Consider the following 23,018-nt stretch of genomic DNA (forward strand, 5'->3'; position numbering starts at 1 on the left):
CCTAGTAGGGGGGGGGGTCAAAAGGGATAGACAAGGAGGAGGGAAGGAAGCGGCCGTGGCCTTAAGTTAGATACCATCCCGGCATTTGCCTGGAGGAGAAGTGGGGAGACCACGGAAAACCACTTCGAGGATAGCTGAGATGGGAATCGAACTCACCTCTACTCAGCTGACCTCCCGAGGCTGAGTGGACCCCGTTCCAGCCATCGTACCACTCTTCAAATTTCGTGGCAGAGCAGGGAATCGAATCCGGGCCTCCGGAGATGGCAGCTAATCACGTTAAGCACCACACCACAGAACAGAGGTGGGCATCATCATCATTATTATTATTATTATTATTATTATTATTATTATTATTATTATTATTATTATTATTATATTTTTGCTAGTTGCTTTACGTCGCACCGACACAGATAGGTCTTATGGCGACGATGGGACAGGAAAGGACTAGGAGTAGGAAGGAAGCGGTCGTTGCCTTAATTAAGCTACAGCCCCAGCATTTGCCTGGTGTGAAAATGGGAAACCACGGAAAACCATCTTCAGGGCTACCGACAGTGGGGTTCGAACCTACTATCTCCCGAATACTGGATACTGGCCACACTTACGTGACTGCAGCTATCGAGCTCGGTATTATTATTATAATACAGCAAATGAATGAGTGCACTTGTTACACACATGACCACTTCCTTTTAAAATTTAAAATTTGGGCTTGGAGCTGTAAAAACGGTGGTAGGGTGATAGTGATTACATTTTTATACAGGGGAAACTGAACAGTTTTTAAAGCCCAAAACTGAAATATTGATAGGCCTATTTGAAGGGAAATAGCCAAATTTTCACTCCTGATTCACCTTAGCGTAGTTTACGGTATTATTTCCTTAAGATGTATTTGTTTAGAGAAAATATTCTTAAGGCGTATTTTTTATGTGGTTTATGATGGTGGAAATGATGAAAACTTTCGCGTATTCTGTGTCAATCGCATCTTAAGATAACTTATGTGTACTGATGTGTTGTAATTGTTACCATGTGCTAGCATGGTTTTGCTACTCCGCTCCAAATGCGTGTGATTTCGTTGTTGACATTGTTTATTTTGTGTGTAGACAGAGTATTTATTTACCGGTGCCCGTGTATTATTCCCCACAACTGTCGTGTATGATAGAACGCATACGCAAGTGCCAGACAGTGAACACTTTTTTTTTTTTTTTTTTTCGTAATGGAATTCTGAGTAACCTCGAATACGGTATTGTTCGTTAATATTATGTGGGATATCGTTGTTATAAGAGGTAAACCAGCGACATTATCACCCGATCGTGTGTTTCGTGGACCTATCTTGCATAGGACCGGACTCGAACCAACATGCGCTCAGTTACAAAGCTAGGCGACTAGTACGACATTCTGTGAACTTGGTACTTCATCGTCTTGCGGAGCGCCTAGCACGAGCAGCAAACAGCTGCCCAGTGCCCAGCGGCGCCGCCAGCCTGCCTAGGTGGAGAAAAGTCATCTACGAGAGACAGAGAAACAGGTAAACATCTTAATTTTTTATAACTCTTCTCCCTGCTCCATCACCAGTTGAGAAATGTGCTGTCATGTGATCATTAACACGGCACGCCATTGGCCATTTTCGTGCGTGCTTATTTTGTCGTTCAAATGAACGAGGTAGTTCATTTGTGCTCTCGCGGCATTTCGTTCAAATGAACGAGGTAGTTCATTTGTGCTGTCTTCATGCAAGCAGCCCTCGCGGCATTTCGTTCAAATGAACGAAGTCGTTCAAATGAACTAGGTAAAGCTATCTTAGCAACAGCACCAGCGGCGCAAGAGATAGTATTCCGTGCTGGCGCAAGAGAGATAGTATTCCGTGCTGGACGTGAGCTAGTACGTAAGATTTACAATAGATGGTGCTTGCTTACGTCTTCGTCCTCCTTTAATATGCTGTATGCTCGCGTGAACGACTCGTTCAAAATATTTGAACGAACTCGAACTCGTTCAAATAAACGAGTCGTTCAAATGAACTAGTTAGTTCATGAACGACCCAACTCTAGACGCTCCCTATGAAGTGTCACCCGCCTGTACAGGATACATCCGATTTAATTTCACATACTAGATCAATATTTCTCCGTTAGGAGAACAATCAACACATTACTGCACAAAACAATGGCTGAAATTACAGCGCAAGGAATCCCATAAGGGCTAATTTACGCCGATCTACACGACGTTTTGTTACCAGTGGACTTCATTTTTCAACCATTATGTGTGATTTTGGCGTTTCTCATTATGTTTATTTTTAAAAAACAGCAACATAGTTTATAATAAGAGCTCACCCAGATATGAAAAACTGGTTTTATCATAAACAGTTTAGTGCAATCAAACGTAGATATATTGGACAACGATTTTTAAGAACATCTAATTACCATATACTATTTCTAACATTTAAGCCATCCATTCCGTTTTATATTTTAAACAATTTGAATGAATAATTTTTGTTTTAATAGACATAAATAATCTTATTGATTATTTTTAAAGTATTAAATTCATACATTTTACCAATGTATTTTAGACATTCTTTTGTGATATACACCAGGATCAGGGCCCTGACCTACCAATGTTTTAGGTTTTCTATTGCTGATGATGCTCACTAAGATTGAGCGAAACATGTCCAATTTGTGATTTAACGGTTTCATCCTAAACATAAGGATTTTGTGTATTGGAAAGGTGGTTCTTCAAATATATTATAAATATAATAATTTAGCGGAAGCCAAACCGATGGATCGGTCGTGTCATGGCCTCCACGCTCTCCTGACGTAACCCCATGCCATTTCTTTTGTGAGGTTACGTGAAAGACTCACTGTTTACACCTCCACTCCTAACAAACCTGCCAGAACTGCAAGCTCGCATCAACCGTGCTTTCGAATCCATTCACAGAAACACTTATTTTGATCTACTGCATCCAAACACCAATACATTGTGAGCAATATTATTTTAAGGGTCCTACACTTCATTAAATGCTGCGCCGAGTGTGGGACGAACTTGATTATAGGCTTGATGTCTGCAGAATCACTAAAGGGGCACATATCGAACATTTGTAAATGTCAAAAAGAACTTTTTGAGTTTTTCTATGTGTGTGTGTGTGTGCAAAGCCTTTGACAATATGTAAAATAATGAAGTTATTGTAGAGTTTTGGAATCACTCAGATCATTTGTAATAACCCTATATATTTGGGGCATACAGTTCTCCGGTGTACGGTTAATGAAAAATTTTTTTGTAACCTTCTTGACTTTTTACACTTTTTTAACATGTAGGCTACCTTTGTGTTAAGAAAGTTTGAAATCACTTGCCTTGAAAGCAATGAACAGATTTTATCAAAATCATATAGATCTGAGCCTGATACCCTCGATGATTTCGTCACTGCTCTAGACAACGATGAAAATAAACGTTGTTGAAGATGTTGATGTGATAGAATTTATATTTCCCCATCGTGCTTCATCCTGGGTATGACAAGGACTGGAAATCTCATCAACATGCAGAGGAATCTGCCTTTCTATTGCAAAAAAAAAAAAGAGGTACGTATGACACGCAGTCAGTTTCAGGTCTAGAATAAGCAACAACTGTCTTAAGAGTCTAAAATGACTATTATTTGCAGTGAACGAAAGATATTCACATGCAAAAACCAAATGGTAGATTTTTTTTAAAAGTCTGAAATTGTAAAAAAAGGGCCTTCCCCATTTTCATTTTACAGACTGCTAATTCCACCTCCAACATTGTGATATCATCATCCACTGTTGAGTCATCACACCATGTTACTACCATCTCTGCACAATTTCTCACATTCAGCAGTTTATCAAAATACCTACTCCTTCCATCTTTTCTTTATTTCTACTGGATACGTTATCAACTCTCTCCCTTCCTCTTTCACCAGCTTTGTATATACTTTCCTATTATTGTACTTCGTATAATTCCATACAGCATTCTTTTACTGCCAGCTTCATCCATTTCCATCTTTTGTATAAATTCTTCCCATCTTTATTATCAAGATACTTTCTTTTGCTTTCTTCTTTTTTTAAATCTCTATTCCATTTTTGCTATGCTTTCTTCTTTTTCACTACTTCTCTCACGCCATTCCATCACGGTGTCTCCTTTTCTTTCACTCTCGTCAATGTTCTACCATTTACAAATGCCCTTTTGAAGTTGGACCATTCATTTTCCACATTTCCTACTTCAGTAACTGGAATTTGTTGTTTCATTCTCTTTGGAAATTCTTCTTGTTCATTCTTGTCTTAATTTCCACACTTTTATTTTACTATCTCTTATTTCCTTTAATTTTTCCATTCTCCCCACTCACATTTTTACTATCACAACTCTATGGTCTCCTTCACATGCTTGTCCTGGTAATTATTATTGCTGATAAATCTGAAAGGAAAAACTCCTAAACTGATTTAAAAAAAAAAAAAAATGTATGCTTTCATCTATGTGTAAGTTTGGCTCCTTGGCTGAATGGTCAGGGTAGTGATCTTCGGTTTAAAGGGGCTCAGGTTCAATTCCTAGTCAGGTCGTAATTTTTTGACTTCAAATGGTTAATTCCCTTGACTCAAGGACTGGGTGTTGGTACTGACCCGAACATCTCTGCAACTCTCACACCACACGCAATAACATGCAGTTTCCTGTACATGGCGGATGCGACCCACCCTCGTCGGAGGGTCTGCCTTACAAGGGCTACACCAGGCTAGAAATAGCCACATGAAATTATTATTAATCCCTGTGTAAAATCATTTTTAATGGAGCAGTCATCTAGATTTCAGGTTACTAACCAATTCATGAACAAAAAATATCTAGTAACAAACCTGAAAGAATCCAGTTCAAATACTAACTTCCTTAGTCTATGTTTCATGCTGTAATGACATCCTAATCTCCATAAGTCTTTATTCTATGCTTATGGAGATTATTATGTTTAATCCTCCTATCTAATGATCTAGCAGCCCAACACATCAGAGGAGAACAAGTCATATAATTTAATGACAGAATTACTTGAAAACTATGACACAGGAAACTGCTTCAGAATGCAGAGAATTGACCTCTTTTCAATTCAAATAAAATGAATACTGTCCTCCTCTGACTATTCTACTGGCACTTACAAGTATGTAATAACGAACTCTCAATAACACCTACTTTATTAAAGTACGAAATGATTACATCATTAACAGTTAACAAAAGTGCCACTACTCTTCTTTCTTCAACACAAGAGAAGATCCAAATATTCATAAAAGGAGCTGGGATTTAGGAAATGGTAGATGACAGGAAATATGTATGAAAACTCTGTTTGCCATGAAGAATTAACACCAATATTTATCAAATAAACACAGTTCACATTTTTTATAATTATTTTATAAAACATAAAAAGTTTGATATCCAACAAATATAACTAGGAAAAACTCCCCTGGTACAAATAAGCAAGGCCAGGCACCAGGAAGTGGCTGCTTCATGGTTTCTCAAATTCCCTGGTGCAACCTAACCGTGAGCGAAAAGGGCAGGCAACAAATATGTTTTCCCAAGTGGCGACCAAACTCTCGCCTGCAGCCACTTCCCACCGCCTAGGGTACGTTATACAAAAAATTAGAAAAATGTACAAAAATTCATAAAAATAGTAGGTAGTGGATGAAATGCACACAAGTACCCCATATTAATATTAGAATACTAACAAGTGCTTTTTTAAGTTGAGTGAACTAGAATAATAGGATATTTGGGATTTCTACAGCCAACACAGCAAGGGCTGGAAAAACTTAGAGGAAATTTTATGTAAAACCCTGCTTAACCAGAAATTCTCCTACTAGATTACTGAGGGGTACTTCTTCTCCCATCCCCTTGCCAAATAATCCTCATGTCAGGAGGAATACAGCACTCAATTCCCTCGGCTTGTTGGACAGCTCTCGAGATGGTAACCAGCTAAATTCATTTAAAGCAAAGTCATATATTGCATGAGGCCCATCATCAACATCTTATCTCTAGCACCAAGGGAAACACTCCATATATTGCACTAGGTATAGTTATAGCATGACTAAACAGGGAATCAATCATTACTTTGCATTACTATGTATAAAAATCTTCCATAGCTTAGCAATAGCAACATTTAAGGTAATTTTTTTTATCACAATATAGAAATTAATCAAGAGATAATATTTTTAATAATTAACTATATCAACCTACAACTAGAAAGTTCAGTTAAGCATAAAGTGGGGATTATATGTCTCCACTCAGCAAAACACAATGCACTAAATTCGCACTTAGCTATGAAATCCAAGTTTTCGCCAACAAGTCTAGGGGATAGGACACTGCCTGTGGCATTAGGACAAAGGCAATATATCTTTAGAGCAGCGAGAAGAGGATGGGGATTGCTTTTTTGTTTTGTTTTTTTCTCTTAAGAGTACAAAAATTATTGCAGGCTAGAAAAACACTGCAAACCATACAGAAAAATCTTCACATTTACCCACAAAACAGGACTATTTGAATAGGTGTGGATAATACTGCATATTATTTATATTAACTAGACTGTAAGTGTAACAAGAAACTTAAAAAAAAGTCTTTATATACGCTCCAGTTCACTTAGAGACATATAATATTATTATTAATTATTATTATTATTATACTTACTATTCCATAATAGAGAATGACTTGTGAAATCAACTAATCTTTTTTTCATTTCAAATTTACAAAAATTAAAAAATATCCATAATCTAAAAATGAAGCACCATGTAGTTCTGGATGATTATAACCTCCATATGGGCTAATACATTATAGGTAGAACATGTACAGGACATACAATGGACACTGACTTGTATTATGACTGGGTATAGTAGCTTCCATGTCCATTTTCTTACACGCAATATTCAAATGGAATTTTGTGGCTGCTGGATTGTAACAATTTTTCATTATGCATCAGATAAGAAAATAGATATTCACATTTATAATCCAGAATTATTAGAAATGCTATCAGAATTGTGTACATACAGGATATGCATACCTCTAGGTACAACTGCAAGAAAATGGGGGTTGAAGACTTTGCTAATAATTACTATCAAATTCACTTTCAAGAAAAAATTATCACACAAACTACAATGTTTCACAAAGTAGCCATTATTCATTTTTCTTTTATTCTCTGTAATTTAAGATGTTCTGAAAATATATAAAATCATCAGAACTCATACTGTTACACAATTTTGTCCCACTTTCTTACAGGCCATTCAGCACCTTTGTTATTAACGATACTGGGATGTGAGCGTGGCACACTTGACACCTTTGAATATGTGTTTCAAAATTATATTTTGTGCACTTCCATTTGCCAGAAGGGTATGAAAATCACAACATGCAATGAGAAGTTCCTTCTAACCCACATAATAAGGATAAATATAGAAGTAGCTCTGGCTAATTTTATATAAGGTGTTTCAAAATTAGCTCAGTGAAAATGAACTTTTCTCAGAAAGTACCTTAGTGGACTTATTTTTGGTTTGGTGTTGCAGACAATGTCTTTTTTTTAAATAACGATTGTAGAGATATTTATCAAAACCTTGATTATAACATTTTAAATATACTAAAACTTTGCATTTTATGGAGGAAAAAATGTAATTAATGTATGTTCATTTTTTGATAGCTCATGTCACTGGTTATCAGAAAATAATGGCCATTCATCAGGCTCTGTTTTCTTAACATTTTCCAAAAAACGGTGGGCCTTTGAACATAACTGTGTAATCTGAATGCACCTAACTAGCAGAATGTATGAGTTAAAATTACTTTCAGTGAGTTAATTTTGAGACACCCTGTATGAAATTGCGATGAGTTACTTATATTATCAGTATTATTTAGCTTAGAAAAGAATTTCCCTTTGCATTTTGTGATGTTCATACCCCTTTGGCAAATGGAAGTACATGAAGTAGAATTCTGAAATGGCTCTATTCAAAGGTGTAAAATATGCCATTCTCATATGTTAGTATCCTTAAGCCATCTCTTTTCTTAAAATTCCACATACCAACACCACATCATTGTCGTGGGTTTTCTCCCTAATACACAGTAGCACTTTTTTTATAAGGCCAAAAGTAGATTGAATTTTATTTATTTGGTATGTATGTAAAATAATTAAAGTACAGTAAGACCCATTAATCTTTAATTACTTTACATTTACATACTCTTCTGGATGTGAAAGGTGAAATACCCTGTCCAGACCACACCCTTCACACATGGTCATATTACAGGTTTCACAACAGGTATTGCTATATCATAAAACAGAGCTGGTAGGAGATGATTTTGGAGCAAGGAGATTTTTTTTTTTTGTAATGCATACATTTATACAGCACAAACCAGCTTGTCATTACATACCTAAAACTAAGAACATGATAATGAATCAATCACTATATGCACATTTCTTTTTATCTTAAGAAAAGCTTCCTGAATTGAGTGCCTTAAAAAGCCTCAGTGTTTTAAATTAATAAAAGGATGGTAAAAAAGTTGAACCCTCAGACTTGCTGATTTATTATGCCAGAGTCTACTTTCTAGAAAGACAATTTTTTTTGTTTACCTCCAAGGGTCCTACAAAGATTTTTACAGCTTATCACTGGTATTTAAGAGTTGTTTTATTTCTCTTCCATCTTTTATACCCATTTAAAATCATTACTTTTGGTGTTTGTGCTGTTGAGGTGTATCCTACCAATAGGAGGTAAACCTATCAAAGTTATTAATTGATTACATTAGAATACATGGAATCATCACATTGGAATATTTTATACAATTTTACGAAGTCTTATTAAAAAAGTTAAATATAGTGCTAAATGTTAAATAAGTTACCCAAGGCTACAAAATAATCACGTGTAGATTTTGTATTAAATACAACTATCACATAACATCAACTGGTATTTTTTAATATTTAAATCGTGGTATTCTATTTGTAGAAAAGATACAGTATATTAGGCCAGCCTATCATCTGACCATATTTCTTCTCCTTCAGAAGGTGGGGGGTGACAGGCCAACATCCCTTTAACGGGTCCCAAGCGTACTCATTGCAATTTGAAAGATTGCCACAGATAAAGTAGGATATACCATATGCAAGTATAAAACAAGTATAAAACTTGAAAGCCAATCTCATTTTTCAATCTGCCCACCCTCTGCCCCACGGCGAGGAAGAGGAGAGTTCACGAAGGCTGCTATGCAGCCACCATCGTTTTGCTGGTTGCAACTACTACATTATTAACTATAGGATCACATCTTGCCATGCATACCATGAGGCTCATTTCATTATTTTTATTATTAATATTATTTATTATTAATATTATTATTATAATATGCACATCAAACAAAAACAAAAATATATTTAAATCATTGCTAAAAATATAAAACTAATTCAACGAAGTGCAACATAACTAGTTTAGGAAAAGTAAAAAAAGAAAAACAAAAGATAAAATACCATGAAAATATGTTCAATTTCTACAATTGAATAAATATTTTTAAACATATTTATATTAATAACATTTAAAATCAGTATGAAAAATTGTCATTGAGAAAATTTAAAAATTACAAGCAAAGTTTCAACATTGCTTTCTGGAACTCTTGTTTATAAAAAACTAAAACTCTGTACACACTTTCCTAGATCCCAAATGATGGCACCAAACAATACCTTCCCTCCAGAAACCTACTACACAACAGCTAACAGGGCTCATGTTGAGCCAAAAACTCCAAGAGACATATTTTCGAAATTGATACGTACATCATTATGCAAAATCATGGTAAATCCCTTGGAATTCAAAGCATTATAAATAGTACAAAAGGGGGAAAAGTTATATTATTCTTTTACAAACAATGTGATATAAAATGAATAATTATTTATTTGTACCAAAATGGTAATTGGTTACGTCAAATACAGTAGTTACCTATATCCCCAAGGTAGGAACCAGAATGTTTCTACGCCAAGACCAAAGCCCCCGCCCCACTACTATCCCAACGAATGACTAGAGAACTAACCAGGCAAAACCCATGTGCACAAGTGCTACCATTGAAAATTTTTTACAGAATTGTACGTGGGATTTCAAAATTAGAAACCTCATTTGGACAGGTGAAAAAAGGGCCTTTTCAATGACAACCATAACCCAAGGCTGTGTTTGAAACAAGTGCACCAAAACACTTTGGTACATGACTATTAATAGTATTATAAACAGCTTGCACAATCTTTGCTCTGTTTTGCACTACATTAGACAACAACTATGGAAAAACATTGCAATTTATATTTATAGTTTTTTTACGCATCTATGTAAAATTAAAAAGGAAAAATCTGTATAGAAGTATCCGATCTGCCCATGGAAAGATACACTAGGCTTCTCGGATAGAAGTAGCAACTTTACATTCATGTTTCACATTTTTCTTTGGTATGGGGAGATCACGTGCAAATGTTGTAAACATGACGAGGAAAGTAAGAAGATATTTTGTTATCTCTACTTGCTTCAGCCATTGAAGATAACAAACTATACTAAAGTGGAATGGACAAGACATGAACAAGGTTTGACCTTGGTTGGCCATAGGTTGTTTTACATTAAGGTATTATTACAGATACTAGAGATATGGGAATTGCCTTTCCTCCTGTGGAGGAGCTAAAACCTAAGCCAAAGTCTTGTCCTTTCCACCTCTGCTCAAAACCACAAATTTGATAAAAAGAAGTAATATAGAAAACTAAATATTGATCGAACATTTACCTGCCGGGCCACTCCAAAATCCCATCACACATTTACTTTATATCATGCCCTTAACTAAGATAACAACAGCAGTATAAAAAACTTTAACACTCAAAAATACAAATCTATGGAAAAAACTACTTTTAGTGCAAAGTACCTACATGACTTATATAATGCTTATTATTTTTTATCACACAGATTACAAGAAGGTGGGCAATTTTACATTAATGCAAAGTGCCCTTTTACATTTAACATGTCCCATATAAAATCAAGCTGTTTTCCGAAAAATGCATGGGATGGTTGGTTGACACAGTTGAACAAAAGGATTCAAGTGAAGTATAGAGAGAGATAGAGTACTTAACATTTAAGTTCCACAGACATTGAGCAGTACAAATGCGCATTGTATGCACAGAGCAACAACACAACACTCTCCTTCACAGTCTGCAAAAACTGAGGTAAAAAGACACACACAACTAGAGAGTCAAGTGAAGGGAAGGGAACCATTCAATCTCTCTATCAAGTGCACTATACCAGTCTTTGATGAAGAGAGAAACTTTTATCATTATTACACTGTTACAATAACACCGGTATAGAATGATTATTACAATTGTTTTCACATTAGATTGTGAAGGAATAGCCTGAGCAATTACTATGGGTTTGACATCTAAAATAGAACTATCTTGTATTACTTTTTTCTCCATAAAAACTAGCCTGGAGATAAAACTACTACATAGCATTTTGTTGTATGTACTCCATCGTCAGTATCTTTATGTTCACATAAAACATCACTTACTGAATGGCTGATTTAGTTTCTTGATAAGCATCACCACTAATGTATTTAAAAAAAGTAAGTTTTTGGTAAAATGAATATTGGCATTACCAAGATTTGATTGAATGACAAAAAAGCTGATATATATTTTATATATATGACATGTACTTTTTAAAAAATGTGTGTGCACGATAAAGCTACAAAAGTTTACGTTGTTTTTTAGTTTCTCTGCCAATGCTTCGTTATTAAAGAGAGTACAAATATATTAATCAATATGTAAGGTAGGTAGTATTTAGGAAATGTATCAAAAAGTTGGTCATGGACCTCTGTCCATCGACCGGCATTAATGCGAGACTTTGTAACAGTAAACGTCTGTCGGTGGCAAAAATTCATTATGTACAAAAACGAGACCCAAAAAATAAATATGGAAGATACACTTCTCAATATGAAACAAATTAATATATTTAATAACTACCAGTATTTTTTACAACGACTATTTACACCGAGGAGGTACGAAAAGTACAAGGTCTAGGGAAAGTAGGAAGGATGCTGGGAAATGGGCAAGCTTGTTTCTTACAGGCTGTAACACTTTGTACGACCAATACAAAAGTTGATTGAACTATCAATGCATATTTACAAATACCCTGAAAATTCACAAAAATTCTGTATAAAGCATTGGCAGAGATACTAAGACACCATACCATTACAGTTGCTACGTACATTAGATATCACCATCATCAGTGGCCGCGACAGGGGATTTTGTTTGCCTCATGCGAACCGGCGAGTAATTAAAAAGAGTAAATTGTCCAATGTACAATCCGCTTGACTGGGTTACATACACTTTAAGGACTCATTCTTTAAAAAAGATATTTTAAGAATGTGTGGTTACATATCGAATATGTATAGATATATATTACTATATAATTATGTGTCTATATATATATATATAAACAGCGATGAAAACAGCTAGCCTACAGTTGTTGTTATTACGACGGTGGTAGTCTGCGACGCGACGACACACTTGCTACAGAATTTCCTAGTTGCCGAAGTTTGCCAAATGGTGACTTGTAGTGGTGAGTGCGATAGGTAAAGTAAAATGGGCGTGATGTCAGCGTCACGCCACACCACCCATCCAGGCTGTCTCCACGGCCGTTTGTTACAGAGCTAAGGCGCTCCGACGTTAACACCAGCGGAATGGCACAGCTCGAGGCCTATCAGCCCCTTCTTTCACCAGGGGCTTATGGAACTCACGTCCTGGCCGGGAATGAATGGTTGCCCAACAGTGTTCACAGTAGTACTGGAAACAGCATACAGAATTTTGTCAGTCAAAATCAGAAAGTCAATCAAATGTGCAGATAGCATGAGAATGTGAAAGATCAGTCAATATGAATGACATAACAGAAAATAATGGAGTAATATGCAAAATTTGAACAGATAAAAGCATTATATGAAGAAGAAGACTATCATGTTCAGTAACTTAATTAACAGGATAACACTAGTATTTTTCAAGGGAGGGCATTTTATTGAGTAAACGGTGAATAAAGTTAAGCTGCCTAACAAGTGTGACAGTAACAAAATTTATTTGGTATTAAGTTATTTTCAAAAATCTACAGTAGTTCTTTTTTCCTTCAATATTCTGAATTCTTCTTGCAAGCTGTGATGAAGACAAAGAGTACATAGCACAAAACTTCAATATATTAAGGACATAAATGTTCATCTGAAAGTTCATGGCTTCATTGCCGTAAGACCTATCTGTGTCGGTGCAATGTAAAGCAACTAGAAAAAAAAAAAAAAAAAGATAAGTTCATGGCTTAACATCTGGAGAATCACTCATTAAATCTTCTGTATACTAAAAGAGTTTACTAAAAACAGCTTTGGCAAATCTGTCCATCCGTTCGATTGGACCAATTTACTTCATTTTCATTTTATTCTCTCCGGAATTACCTGCCGGTGAATCATGAGACACTGATAGGTCCCTAAGTTCAGCCAACTTTGAGTAATCATAAAATCATATCATTACATGATCGCTCCAATAATTGCAGTACATTATGTACTTAGCAGGTTGCTAAGTGACCAACACTTTCATTTAATACTCTGATATATGTGATTTTCATCCTCAGCAATGTCACTGAATGCAGCCATGTTTGATTATTGTCAAGCCAGACAGCAGACACTTCCTCTGATCACGGAAGAATACTATTTCCTACTAGATACTCTTTTGACTCCCTAACCTTTCCCAGCTTTCAAATATATTCAACAGATGGCAGAGCATTCCTAATAACATGCTGCTGAGAGAAGGAATTCTACGTACAAACAAACCCCATCATGACATACGCCTTAGACATTACCTGGGAAAACCTATCGAAGAATAACCTAGCTACACTAGAAAGAGTGAAGGCCATGTATCTTAAAAGACTTATTTGCCTAGCAAAAACCACTCCTTTGAGACTAACCTATGAGCTCACAAGACAACCATTCTATATAGAAGAACTACGATTAAAAATACCATTGCCAATACCAAGCTTTACATCAAGAACTGCAGGATGAAAAAGCAAATATATGGATAGATGTCAGAATGAATGAATTCTGACTAAGAACTGCAGCACACCATAACGCGCTTCTTATTAAATGTTCATAAAGCCATTGAAAAGGGCAAGCAAAACAATATGACTACGATAGGCATATCAAGACAAGTTATCTGACCTATTTATACTGAATGCTGCGGAGCAGCATGGGTCCTCTAGTTAAATCTTAAGGCCCATAAGCAAGCAAACAGCACTGAAATGTTATATAATTGCATTGGTACAGTATGAGTACCACCACGTGCCACACATTGTTCCTGATGTTTTTGAAGATTTTTTAACATGTTGATGAAATAAGGTTGCTAAAAGGGCTCAAAAAATGATGTTATCTTCTTCTGTAATTCAGGAATATTTGTAGGTGGCGCATCTGTCTTGAAAACCAATTCTTTCAACATGTGTTATATAAAGGCAACTGGGGTCATTGAGATCCAGGGAGCATAGTTCAACAAGAGTTCAACCATATGTTGCAGAAGAAATCTGGATCCTCATACGTAACTGACAACTCGGCTGCAATATTTATTTTTAATATTCCTTTTTAGAATTTGCTTGCCAGGCTGAGTGGCTCAGATGGTTGAGACACTAGCCTTCTGACCCCAATTTGGCAGGTTCGATCCTGGCTCAGTCCAGTGGTATTTGTAGGTGCTCAAATACATAAGCCTCGTGTCGATAGATTTGCGGGCACGTAAAAGAACTCCTGCAGGACTAAATTCCGGCACCTCAGTGTCTCCAAAAACCGTAAAAGTAGTTAGTGGGATGTAAAGCAAATAACATTATTATTATTATTATTATTATTAGAATTTGCTTTACGTCGCACTGATACAGATAGGTCTTATGACGATGATGGGATAGGAAAGGGCTAGGAGCGAGAAAGAAGTGGCTGTGACCTTAATCAACACAATACTGAATTCACAATATGTTAAAGTATTAGGATACAACAAATAAATACTGTACTTCGCTGCCAGGGAAATGTGGACAACAGATGAGCAGTTAATTTTAGTGTAGTTTGTTTTGCTGCAAACTGTAGAAATGCCCCTGACATCATTTAAGGCAACTGTTGTGTCAGCAAAAAAGATTTTGAGATGATCCCTCTGACTCCTATGACTCTCTCTCACTCTCTCCGATCCGATACTCATGACCAAGTATCGTGACCCAAGGACTTCGTTGTTTCTTTTATAAGCTGATACCATTCTGTTCGTACTCGCGTTTTCCGGACAGTAACTATCCATGGTAAGTCCATGATCTCTCTTACTTGATCAACCCATCTTTTTGTGACCCGTCCTCGTGTCCTTGTGCCAGAAACTTTTCCTTGGACAATTAATTTTTCCAGGTTGTCATCCTCTCTTCTCATAATGTGACCAAAGAATTGCAGGATTCTCTGGTACACAACTTGGCATAAACTTTCTTGTATTCCAATTTCCCAGTTGACAGAATAATTTGTTCGCCTGGCTGTCCACGGTATTCGCAACATCCTTCTCCAACACCACAGTTCAAAGGCGTTGATTCGGTTCCTGTCTTTAGCTTTTATGGTCCAAGTTTCGCATCCATACAGGAAGATCAAGAACACAAGCGAATGGACTAATCTTTTCTTCGTATTCATAGATATTGCTCTATCTTGCCAGATCATCATTAATTTTTCCATAGCTATACGTCCTAGAATGATGCAATGGACTCCTATAACTAAGCCAATAAAAATAATTATTATCTATCTTCAGCTACCACTGTGCATCCATGTTGATCTGATGTGATCTAGGCTGCCTAGTATCTATTTTGACGTTCTGTTTTATTCAACCAGATGGCAGAGAAATGGATATCTATTAGATGATCTATGGCTGAGTTTTAATTTTGTTGGGTGAACCACTAAACGTGTCACCAGAGAGTGGTGGTGGTGGTGGTGATTATTGTTTTAAGAGGAAGTACAACTAGGCAACCATCCTCTATTTAACACTAATCAGAGGGGGGGGAATAAAAAAAAAAAAAGGAGGGATTCGACACTTCGAAAAATGAAGACATCACCCAAAGAAAGATAAAGGCCACAAAAGGTGTGAAAATGAAAGACACCCTAAGCCTCGGGAACCTAATACCGTCGGGGTCAGAAAAGAACAAGAGCTGACCAAGGGAGGTTCGATAGGATAGACTAAAGTCAGGAGCCAGGCACAAGTGGAAGCAATGCCAGGACTCAGTTGTGGGCCCCATGGATTCCAATCCACACTCCCAAGTTAAGAGCCCCTAGGGCCCCGTTTAGGACAGGCAGTGGATAACGTGGGTGTTATTCTACCACCCCCACCCACAGGGGAATGTCACCAGAGATCTTTTATATTATGACAACATTGTGTGATATGGAGTGCTGAATGAACTTTTTCCATCCTTCAAAAATCTGACTAACTCTGCCGGGTTTGAACCCGCGATCTTTGGGATCTGAAAGCTGACACTCTACAATTGATCCACAGAGGAAGCATTAAGCCCATCACTGTCACTGGTTTGTAGATGCACTTCTTTTCTGCATTAATTTTCTCTGGTTGGCTCTCGAGGATTTCAAATCCAATGGTAGGGAGTATAATGTATTCAAAGGGAGACTTTGGCTGCAAGATCATGTCTGCTCATCGAAAGCTTCTGTATTTGGAGATTATTATTTTTATTACAATTTGATTTACGTCGCACTGACAAAGACAGGTCTTATAGCGATGATGGGATAGGAAAGGGCTAGGAGTGGGAAGGAAGCGATCGTACCCTTATTAAAGTACAGCCCCAGCATTTGCCTGGTGTAAAAATGGGAAACCACAAAAAAACCCTCTTCAGGGCTGCTGACAGTGGGATTCAATTTTTGAAAATGAGACAAAGCCTCTCATAGTGCATTGGCACTGCCGGTGGCTCCAAGTAGCCTACGCAATGGCCTCCAAGGTATGCACTAGCCATGCGTCTTGGTAGGTGTGCTATTTACCAATTGATGAGCCCAACTTAGCTCACTCTGGGAACCAGGAATGAGTTAGCTGGAAAATTTATAATGTCCAATAACAGACCAACTATACTGGTATTATACATTTACTCATTCAGATTAAATATTTCAGGTTCCTTATAGGAATCAACATCTGTATCACCCACTATATCTCTCGAATGCAGCTGACAGCTACATCACCCAAACCACGTAGCCACTTGCTCGATAGTATTTGGAGAGACTGTGAACTTCATCATACATGTTAGACCGCTTCTCTTTGAACACAATGGTGGTGGTGATGATTATTGTTTTAAGAGGAAGTACGGCAGGAAAAAAGAAGAGATCCGACACTTCGAAAAATGAAGGTATTGGCCAAAGAAAGACAAGGGCCACGAAGGGTGTGAAAAATGAAAGACTGCCTAGGCCTCCATGCGTAAAACCATCGTGGTTCGTAAAGATCAATAGTTGACGAAGGGACGTCGGATAGGATGGCTGAAAGTGAGGAGCCTGGCACAAGTAAGTGGGAGGAAAGCTAGGACTCGGCTAAGGGCTCTGTGGTCGCTTACCCATGCTCCCGATTTAGGAGACCCTGGGGCCCCTTCTAATCGCCTCTTACAACAAGCAGGAGATACCTTGGATGATATTCTATTGGCCCCACTCACAGGCATTCTTCAACACACTGGGATGGCCAAATGTTTGAAAGAAAACAGTTCTGCAGAGTTCACAATGTGGACAGGCTTTCAGAGCATGGTCTGAGGTGGTTGTTTTGGGATCCGCCTGAAATACTATGCACAGATGATAATGATTATTATTCTTATTATATTTTTACTTTCATCATTTATCCTGGAGGGGCATGGCAGGCCACTTTGAGGGTAATGCCCTCTCTCTAGCCAGGACATGTGCAGAGCAGTGAAGGATGAAGGAGAAGGGATCAGCTTTGATCTACATATAGGAACTGTCTTGGCATTTGCCTGGAAGTGAGAATGGGAAACCACGGAAAGTCATTCTCAAGACAGCTGGTGGAGGGGTTTGAGCCACTCGCCTCCTGAATGCAGAGCTGTTAAGCCATAGCCACTCTGCTCGGTCATGCACAGATAATACATTCAATCTTATTCATGCCTTCTGTCCATTCACTGCATGAGAGTGCCTGATGTTCTTTGATGTATTCATTTGCTAGAGAGTATTGTGTATTGTTTTAACTGAATGGCCCTATCACTCAAACAGAGTTCCAGTGATAATGTTCGTTGTAGACTACACTTTTGGGGACTGTAACACCTGAGGTATCCACGAGTAATGTTCCTTTCTTTATTTTTTTTCCCCTCCTGCAAAAGAGGTGATCATTTGAGCAAGCTTACTTTATCTGAATAACGCTAATAGAGAGTAACATCCTAACAAAAAAAATTAATTTCATGGATATTAGGTTATTTACTGGAACAATAACAGATCTGTTGTCTATTTAGCATTTTTATACTTCATTTCTAAAACTGTTCAGCTCCATAGCTAACTGTTTAGCATGCTGGCATTTGCTCCAAGATGTACCGGGTTCATCCCGGACAGGATGGGAATTTCAACTTTCATTGGTTATTCCTCTGGTGCAGTGACTACCCAATGTGCCATTTTCAATATTAGACTTCATTCTTGGTAGGGTCACATCCCCACAGACATCAACTCGAAAGACCTGCATAGGCCTTTCTGGAGTCCATATCCATTATAAAAATATATTTCTAAAACTTTGCATAAGCAGTTAGTTGACTCTGATCCTCACATGTATGAAAATTATAAATGTGATGCAGTAATGTTACGAATTCAAGTTGAAAATTAACCATTTAATTGAGCATGTGTTTGGAAATACAAACAACTACGACAACATTTCATTGGAGTGATTTACTTCACTGTTTTGTTAATTGTATGTCTACCCGTTAGTCTTATTTCCTGATACAAGGTGAGGGATGAGTGGAGATTAAATTGTATGGCTTTTTATTTGTTTAAGGCCGAATGCCCTTCCTGATGCCAACCTCAACTGAGGAGCTGAAAATGGAATGGCGGATGGCTTTTAGTGCCAGGAGTGTCCAAGGACAAGTTCGGCTCGCTAGATGCAGGTCTTTTGATTTGACACCCGTAGGTGACCTGCGGGTCGTGATGAGGATGAAATGACGATGAAGAAGACACATACACCCAGCCCCCGTGCCAGCAAAATTAACCAATTAAGGTTAAAATTCCCGACCCTGCCGGGAATCGAACCCAGGACCCCTGTGACGAAAGGCCAGCATGCTGGAGCCATGGAGCCAGACAGTTGAGGAGCTAATGAAGATTAAATAAATGGCAGTGAATGAAATTGGGAAAGGAGGTGGAAGGAATTGACTGTACCCTATGAATAGGAACTGTCCCGGCATTTACCTGGAAGTGAAAATGGGAAACCCTAGCAACCCACTCTCAAGACAGTTGACGGTGTGTTTCGAACCCACTTGTCTCCCAAATACAGAGCTGTAGCCTGTTAATATGGGTGCCTACTCTGCTCGGTTTGTCAACTGTATAGCATAAAAATATTTGTTGATTGCTAGTTAAATACTATTTTCTAGTCATGGGAGTCAATCTTGCAGTACATTACAGAAATTAATTGAAAAAATTAGACAAATTACAGACTGAAAGTCAAAGAGTGACTAAAGGGTTTTCTTACCTGAAGACAGGTGACATTGGCACAGAAGAATGGAGCAAATTTTCCCCCACACCGCTGTCCCTGACATTCATCACACATCTGATCATCCAGGACATATGGCTTTACTTCCACCTGCAGAGAACAAGAAGAAATTAGCCCAATGTGCAAATTGTGAAACGTGAATAAAGTCTGTAGCTCAAGTACAATGAAAATGATGGAATTGGATGGAAGATATCAACATCTGTAATATCTTGAAAAACAAATATGTATATATTTAATATGGTTAATTTTTGAACAGGACTTCAAAACTATTGCTATAATATGGAATCAGTTGCCATATCGTACCTAATTCATTTTCAAGTTTTACCTTCTGGGTAGACAATTTCTAATTTAACATTTACAATGTGTTTCAGATTTCCAAGATAATTTGGATATATTCTTAGTATTTATCCCTATAATAAGTTGTTCTGAATCACTTCAAAAAGTTGACTGTCTTGTTCCAAATATGGTAGATATATGAAAATTAATCAAATAATATTCTTTTCTTAATCAAACTTGAAACAAACTAGCATTCATTAAATGAGGCATTCCACTGACAAACTGATGGAATACTGATTAAGTTAGACTATGATATCTTAAGCAGTTTTATATCTTTATATCTCACTTGAAAGCACAACTGAACAAATCAAAACTATCACAAGGATAGATACATCACCACCTTAGTATCTTTATATAGAGTAATACATTCTCCCCGTCTAGAAAGCCAAGAATAACAGCCGAGAGGATTTGTTCTACTGACCACACAAAGCCTCGTAATCTGCAGGCCTTCAGGCTCAGCAGCAGTCACTTCGGGCCTGTTGCGTAATGGGTTTTGGTTTGGTAATACATCCTCTGTGATGTATGTATGTTTAGTCCTCAGCCCGAAGGCTGGTTGGATCCTCAACAGCTCCACCATCAGCTGTCATAGATGGCCTAGGCATCACTGAAGAGGCTTACTAGGGAAATGAGGAGTGAGGTAGTTTCCCGTTGCTTTCCTCACCGAGCCAGAAGTTGCTATTACATATCAGTCTGCCAAGCCCACCGAAATGCATGCACCAACTGACCCCATGAGCAATATTTTCACACCATTCATAGCAGGGACTGGCTGCAGAAGGAATAGCATTACTAGCATCACTCATACCTCAGTCACTTTCATTTTGTCAAAGCCAAGGATAAAGCTGAGACAGATCACTGAAAGTAACAAAATTGCTCTAGTCCATACCAGAAGACATAGAGCACTTTAAACACTAGGTCCTGCCAGCCAAGGCATTCCTCTGTGATATCCATTCAAAACAATATGTGATATGTTTTCAAGAAGAATTTGCATGAACGGTTATCTAATTTCTTTTCGCTATTTGCTTTACATCGCACCGACACAGATAGGTCTTATGGCGACAATCTAATAGCTTTAAAAGGTCCTCAGAACATGATAACTTTATTGAATGAATACTGTAAAACTGTATGGTACATTTTAGTTTAAGAAGTTAGTAGCAACTATACACCAACTGGTTGCTGCTACACTTCTTTTTTCCGCCAGTGTATTTGAAAATACTGGAAATGCAATGAGCACAATATCAAAATTTGTGTTCCACTGTATTATCTGTGTCTGAAGAGAATTTGCGGCAGCTTGTAGGTACGGCACGAGTAACAGCTACTCTCCTCTTAGCTACAAACATCAGTCGTGACCGATAATGCAAGCTTTCTGAATCAATGCGTATTCATTATCAAACTGTTCATTTTGCAGTACATTTACAGTAAATGTGTGACGAAGGTAAAATGGCACTACCTCTTTGAAACTTATTGACAACACCTCAATTTGCTAGAGTCACTGTGGACAAAACAGATGTTTATTGTCAGGCCTTGAGATTTGAGATAGGTGCATGCGCAGCAGCCATGCTTAACCCTCACACCTCTTACCCCGCATCCACGCGACTTCTCGTCAAGACGACCAAAGTACGGAACCTCCTTCAAGTAATACAAGCGCATAGTGGGGAATTATTGAAGAAAATGCATGTTTATGCCTAGTACAAACTTTTTTGAGATGGCTTTGTGTGACTGGTGGAAAGGTTGTTACTTTAAAAGGAAAAATAACAAGAAATCACCCTCTCTCAACATTAATCATAGGAGAAAAGGAGGAATTCCAAATCTGAAGAATGAAATATGTAGTCTGGTGTATAGACAGTTTCATGACCAAATTGATAGTAACCACGGTTAAATTCTGCAATGTTGTTATCAATATCGGTACTGCTGTCAAAGTAGTTGAGTTAATTCGTTCTATTGGCTACTTAGGATAATTTTACAGTGATATCTTTGCCCTTGAAAGAGAGTATTTTTGTTTTTTCAGCTGACATTCCATGTCATACAAATATTCAGCAGCTATCTTACTTGGATGGTGCACATCCTCTAAACTGGCAAATAGTACCCTGTCATCAACATAAAACAGTGTATCAAGTTTTAACTAGTAATTTATGGTGATACCGCCACGGGGAAGAAGCCTCCAGTCTTATGAGAGCATTCATCTAGATTATGGAAAGCAGTGGGGATAGGCCGTAACCCTGTCACACATCTCTGTTGATTGGAATCCATTCTGATCTGCAATTAAATTTTTTGTGCAATTGGGATACTGCTTGGACATTCATTTTGTTGTAGGAAGTCTTGCTCCATTTTCTCTGTTAGCGCCTTTTTATAGACAACAAATGCTATGCAGGCAGGACCAGTGATTGGGGTGGGCCCGGGATCAAAAAAATAAGTTTAACTAAATTTAAATGCCAATAAGAACACAAACTTTTGTTGTTTAAAACGTTGTTGTTGTCGGAAAAATAACATGCACTAATTTTGCAACAAAGTGGCACACAGGTTACTCCATAAATGTACCACAATGCTTGCTTCAAAAGATACACAAATAATACACCAACTTTACACCAAAATTACATCAATTTTGAACCATTATATTTGTGGGGTAAATACGAAGAAAACTGCACATATTTTGCACTAAAATGACACCAAGGTGATTCCACAAACGCACCAAAATCCTTAGTGTAACTTTGGAGAATTTTTGAGGCAAACTTGGTTCAACAGTGGTGTTGACAATAAAGAAGGTTGAAAGAAAACATTGGTGCATTTTTGGTGCAAATCTGGTGCAGAAATTGTCTGATTAATGTACTTCATTTTTGGTGTAACTACGGTGTAAAATGTCACTTCTCTTTCACCGACTCTGTTCGTGTAAAAATTATGAAAATGAATGAGAAAAAATATGTGGTGTAATTATGGTGCATTCTTCATTGGTGTTAAATCGGTGCAACCATTATTGCTTTTGCACCAAACTAGCACCACAAATACACCACGTTTG

At 37.5% G+C, this 23,018-nt stretch overlaps 1 protein-coding gene across 1 annotated transcript in view; it reads right to left on the reverse strand.

Annotated features, from left to right (window-relative positions):
• Positions 1-5,311: 5,311 nt before the first annotated feature.
• Positions 5,312-23,018, reverse strand: part of orb2 — a 465,359-nt gene continuing 447,652 nt past the window's right edge. The window contains exons 7-8 of the mRNA XM_067135888.2: positions 19,652-19,762; positions 5,312-12,757 (exon numbers count right to left, since the gene is read on the reverse strand). Of these exons, the coding sequence (XP_066991989.1) occupies positions 12,641-12,757; positions 19,652-19,762 (228 nt within the window). The 3' untranslated portion in view covers positions 5,312-12,640. The remainder of the gene's footprint in view (positions 12,758-19,651; positions 19,763-23,018) is intronic.

The sequence above is a fragment of the Anabrus simplex genome, chromosome 1 (genome assembly GCF_040414725.1).
Source record: "Anabrus simplex isolate iqAnaSimp1 chromosome 1, ASM4041472v1, whole genome shotgun sequence".
NCBI classification, from domain to species: domain Eukaryota; kingdom Metazoa; phylum Arthropoda; class Insecta; order Orthoptera; family Tettigoniidae; genus Anabrus; species Anabrus simplex.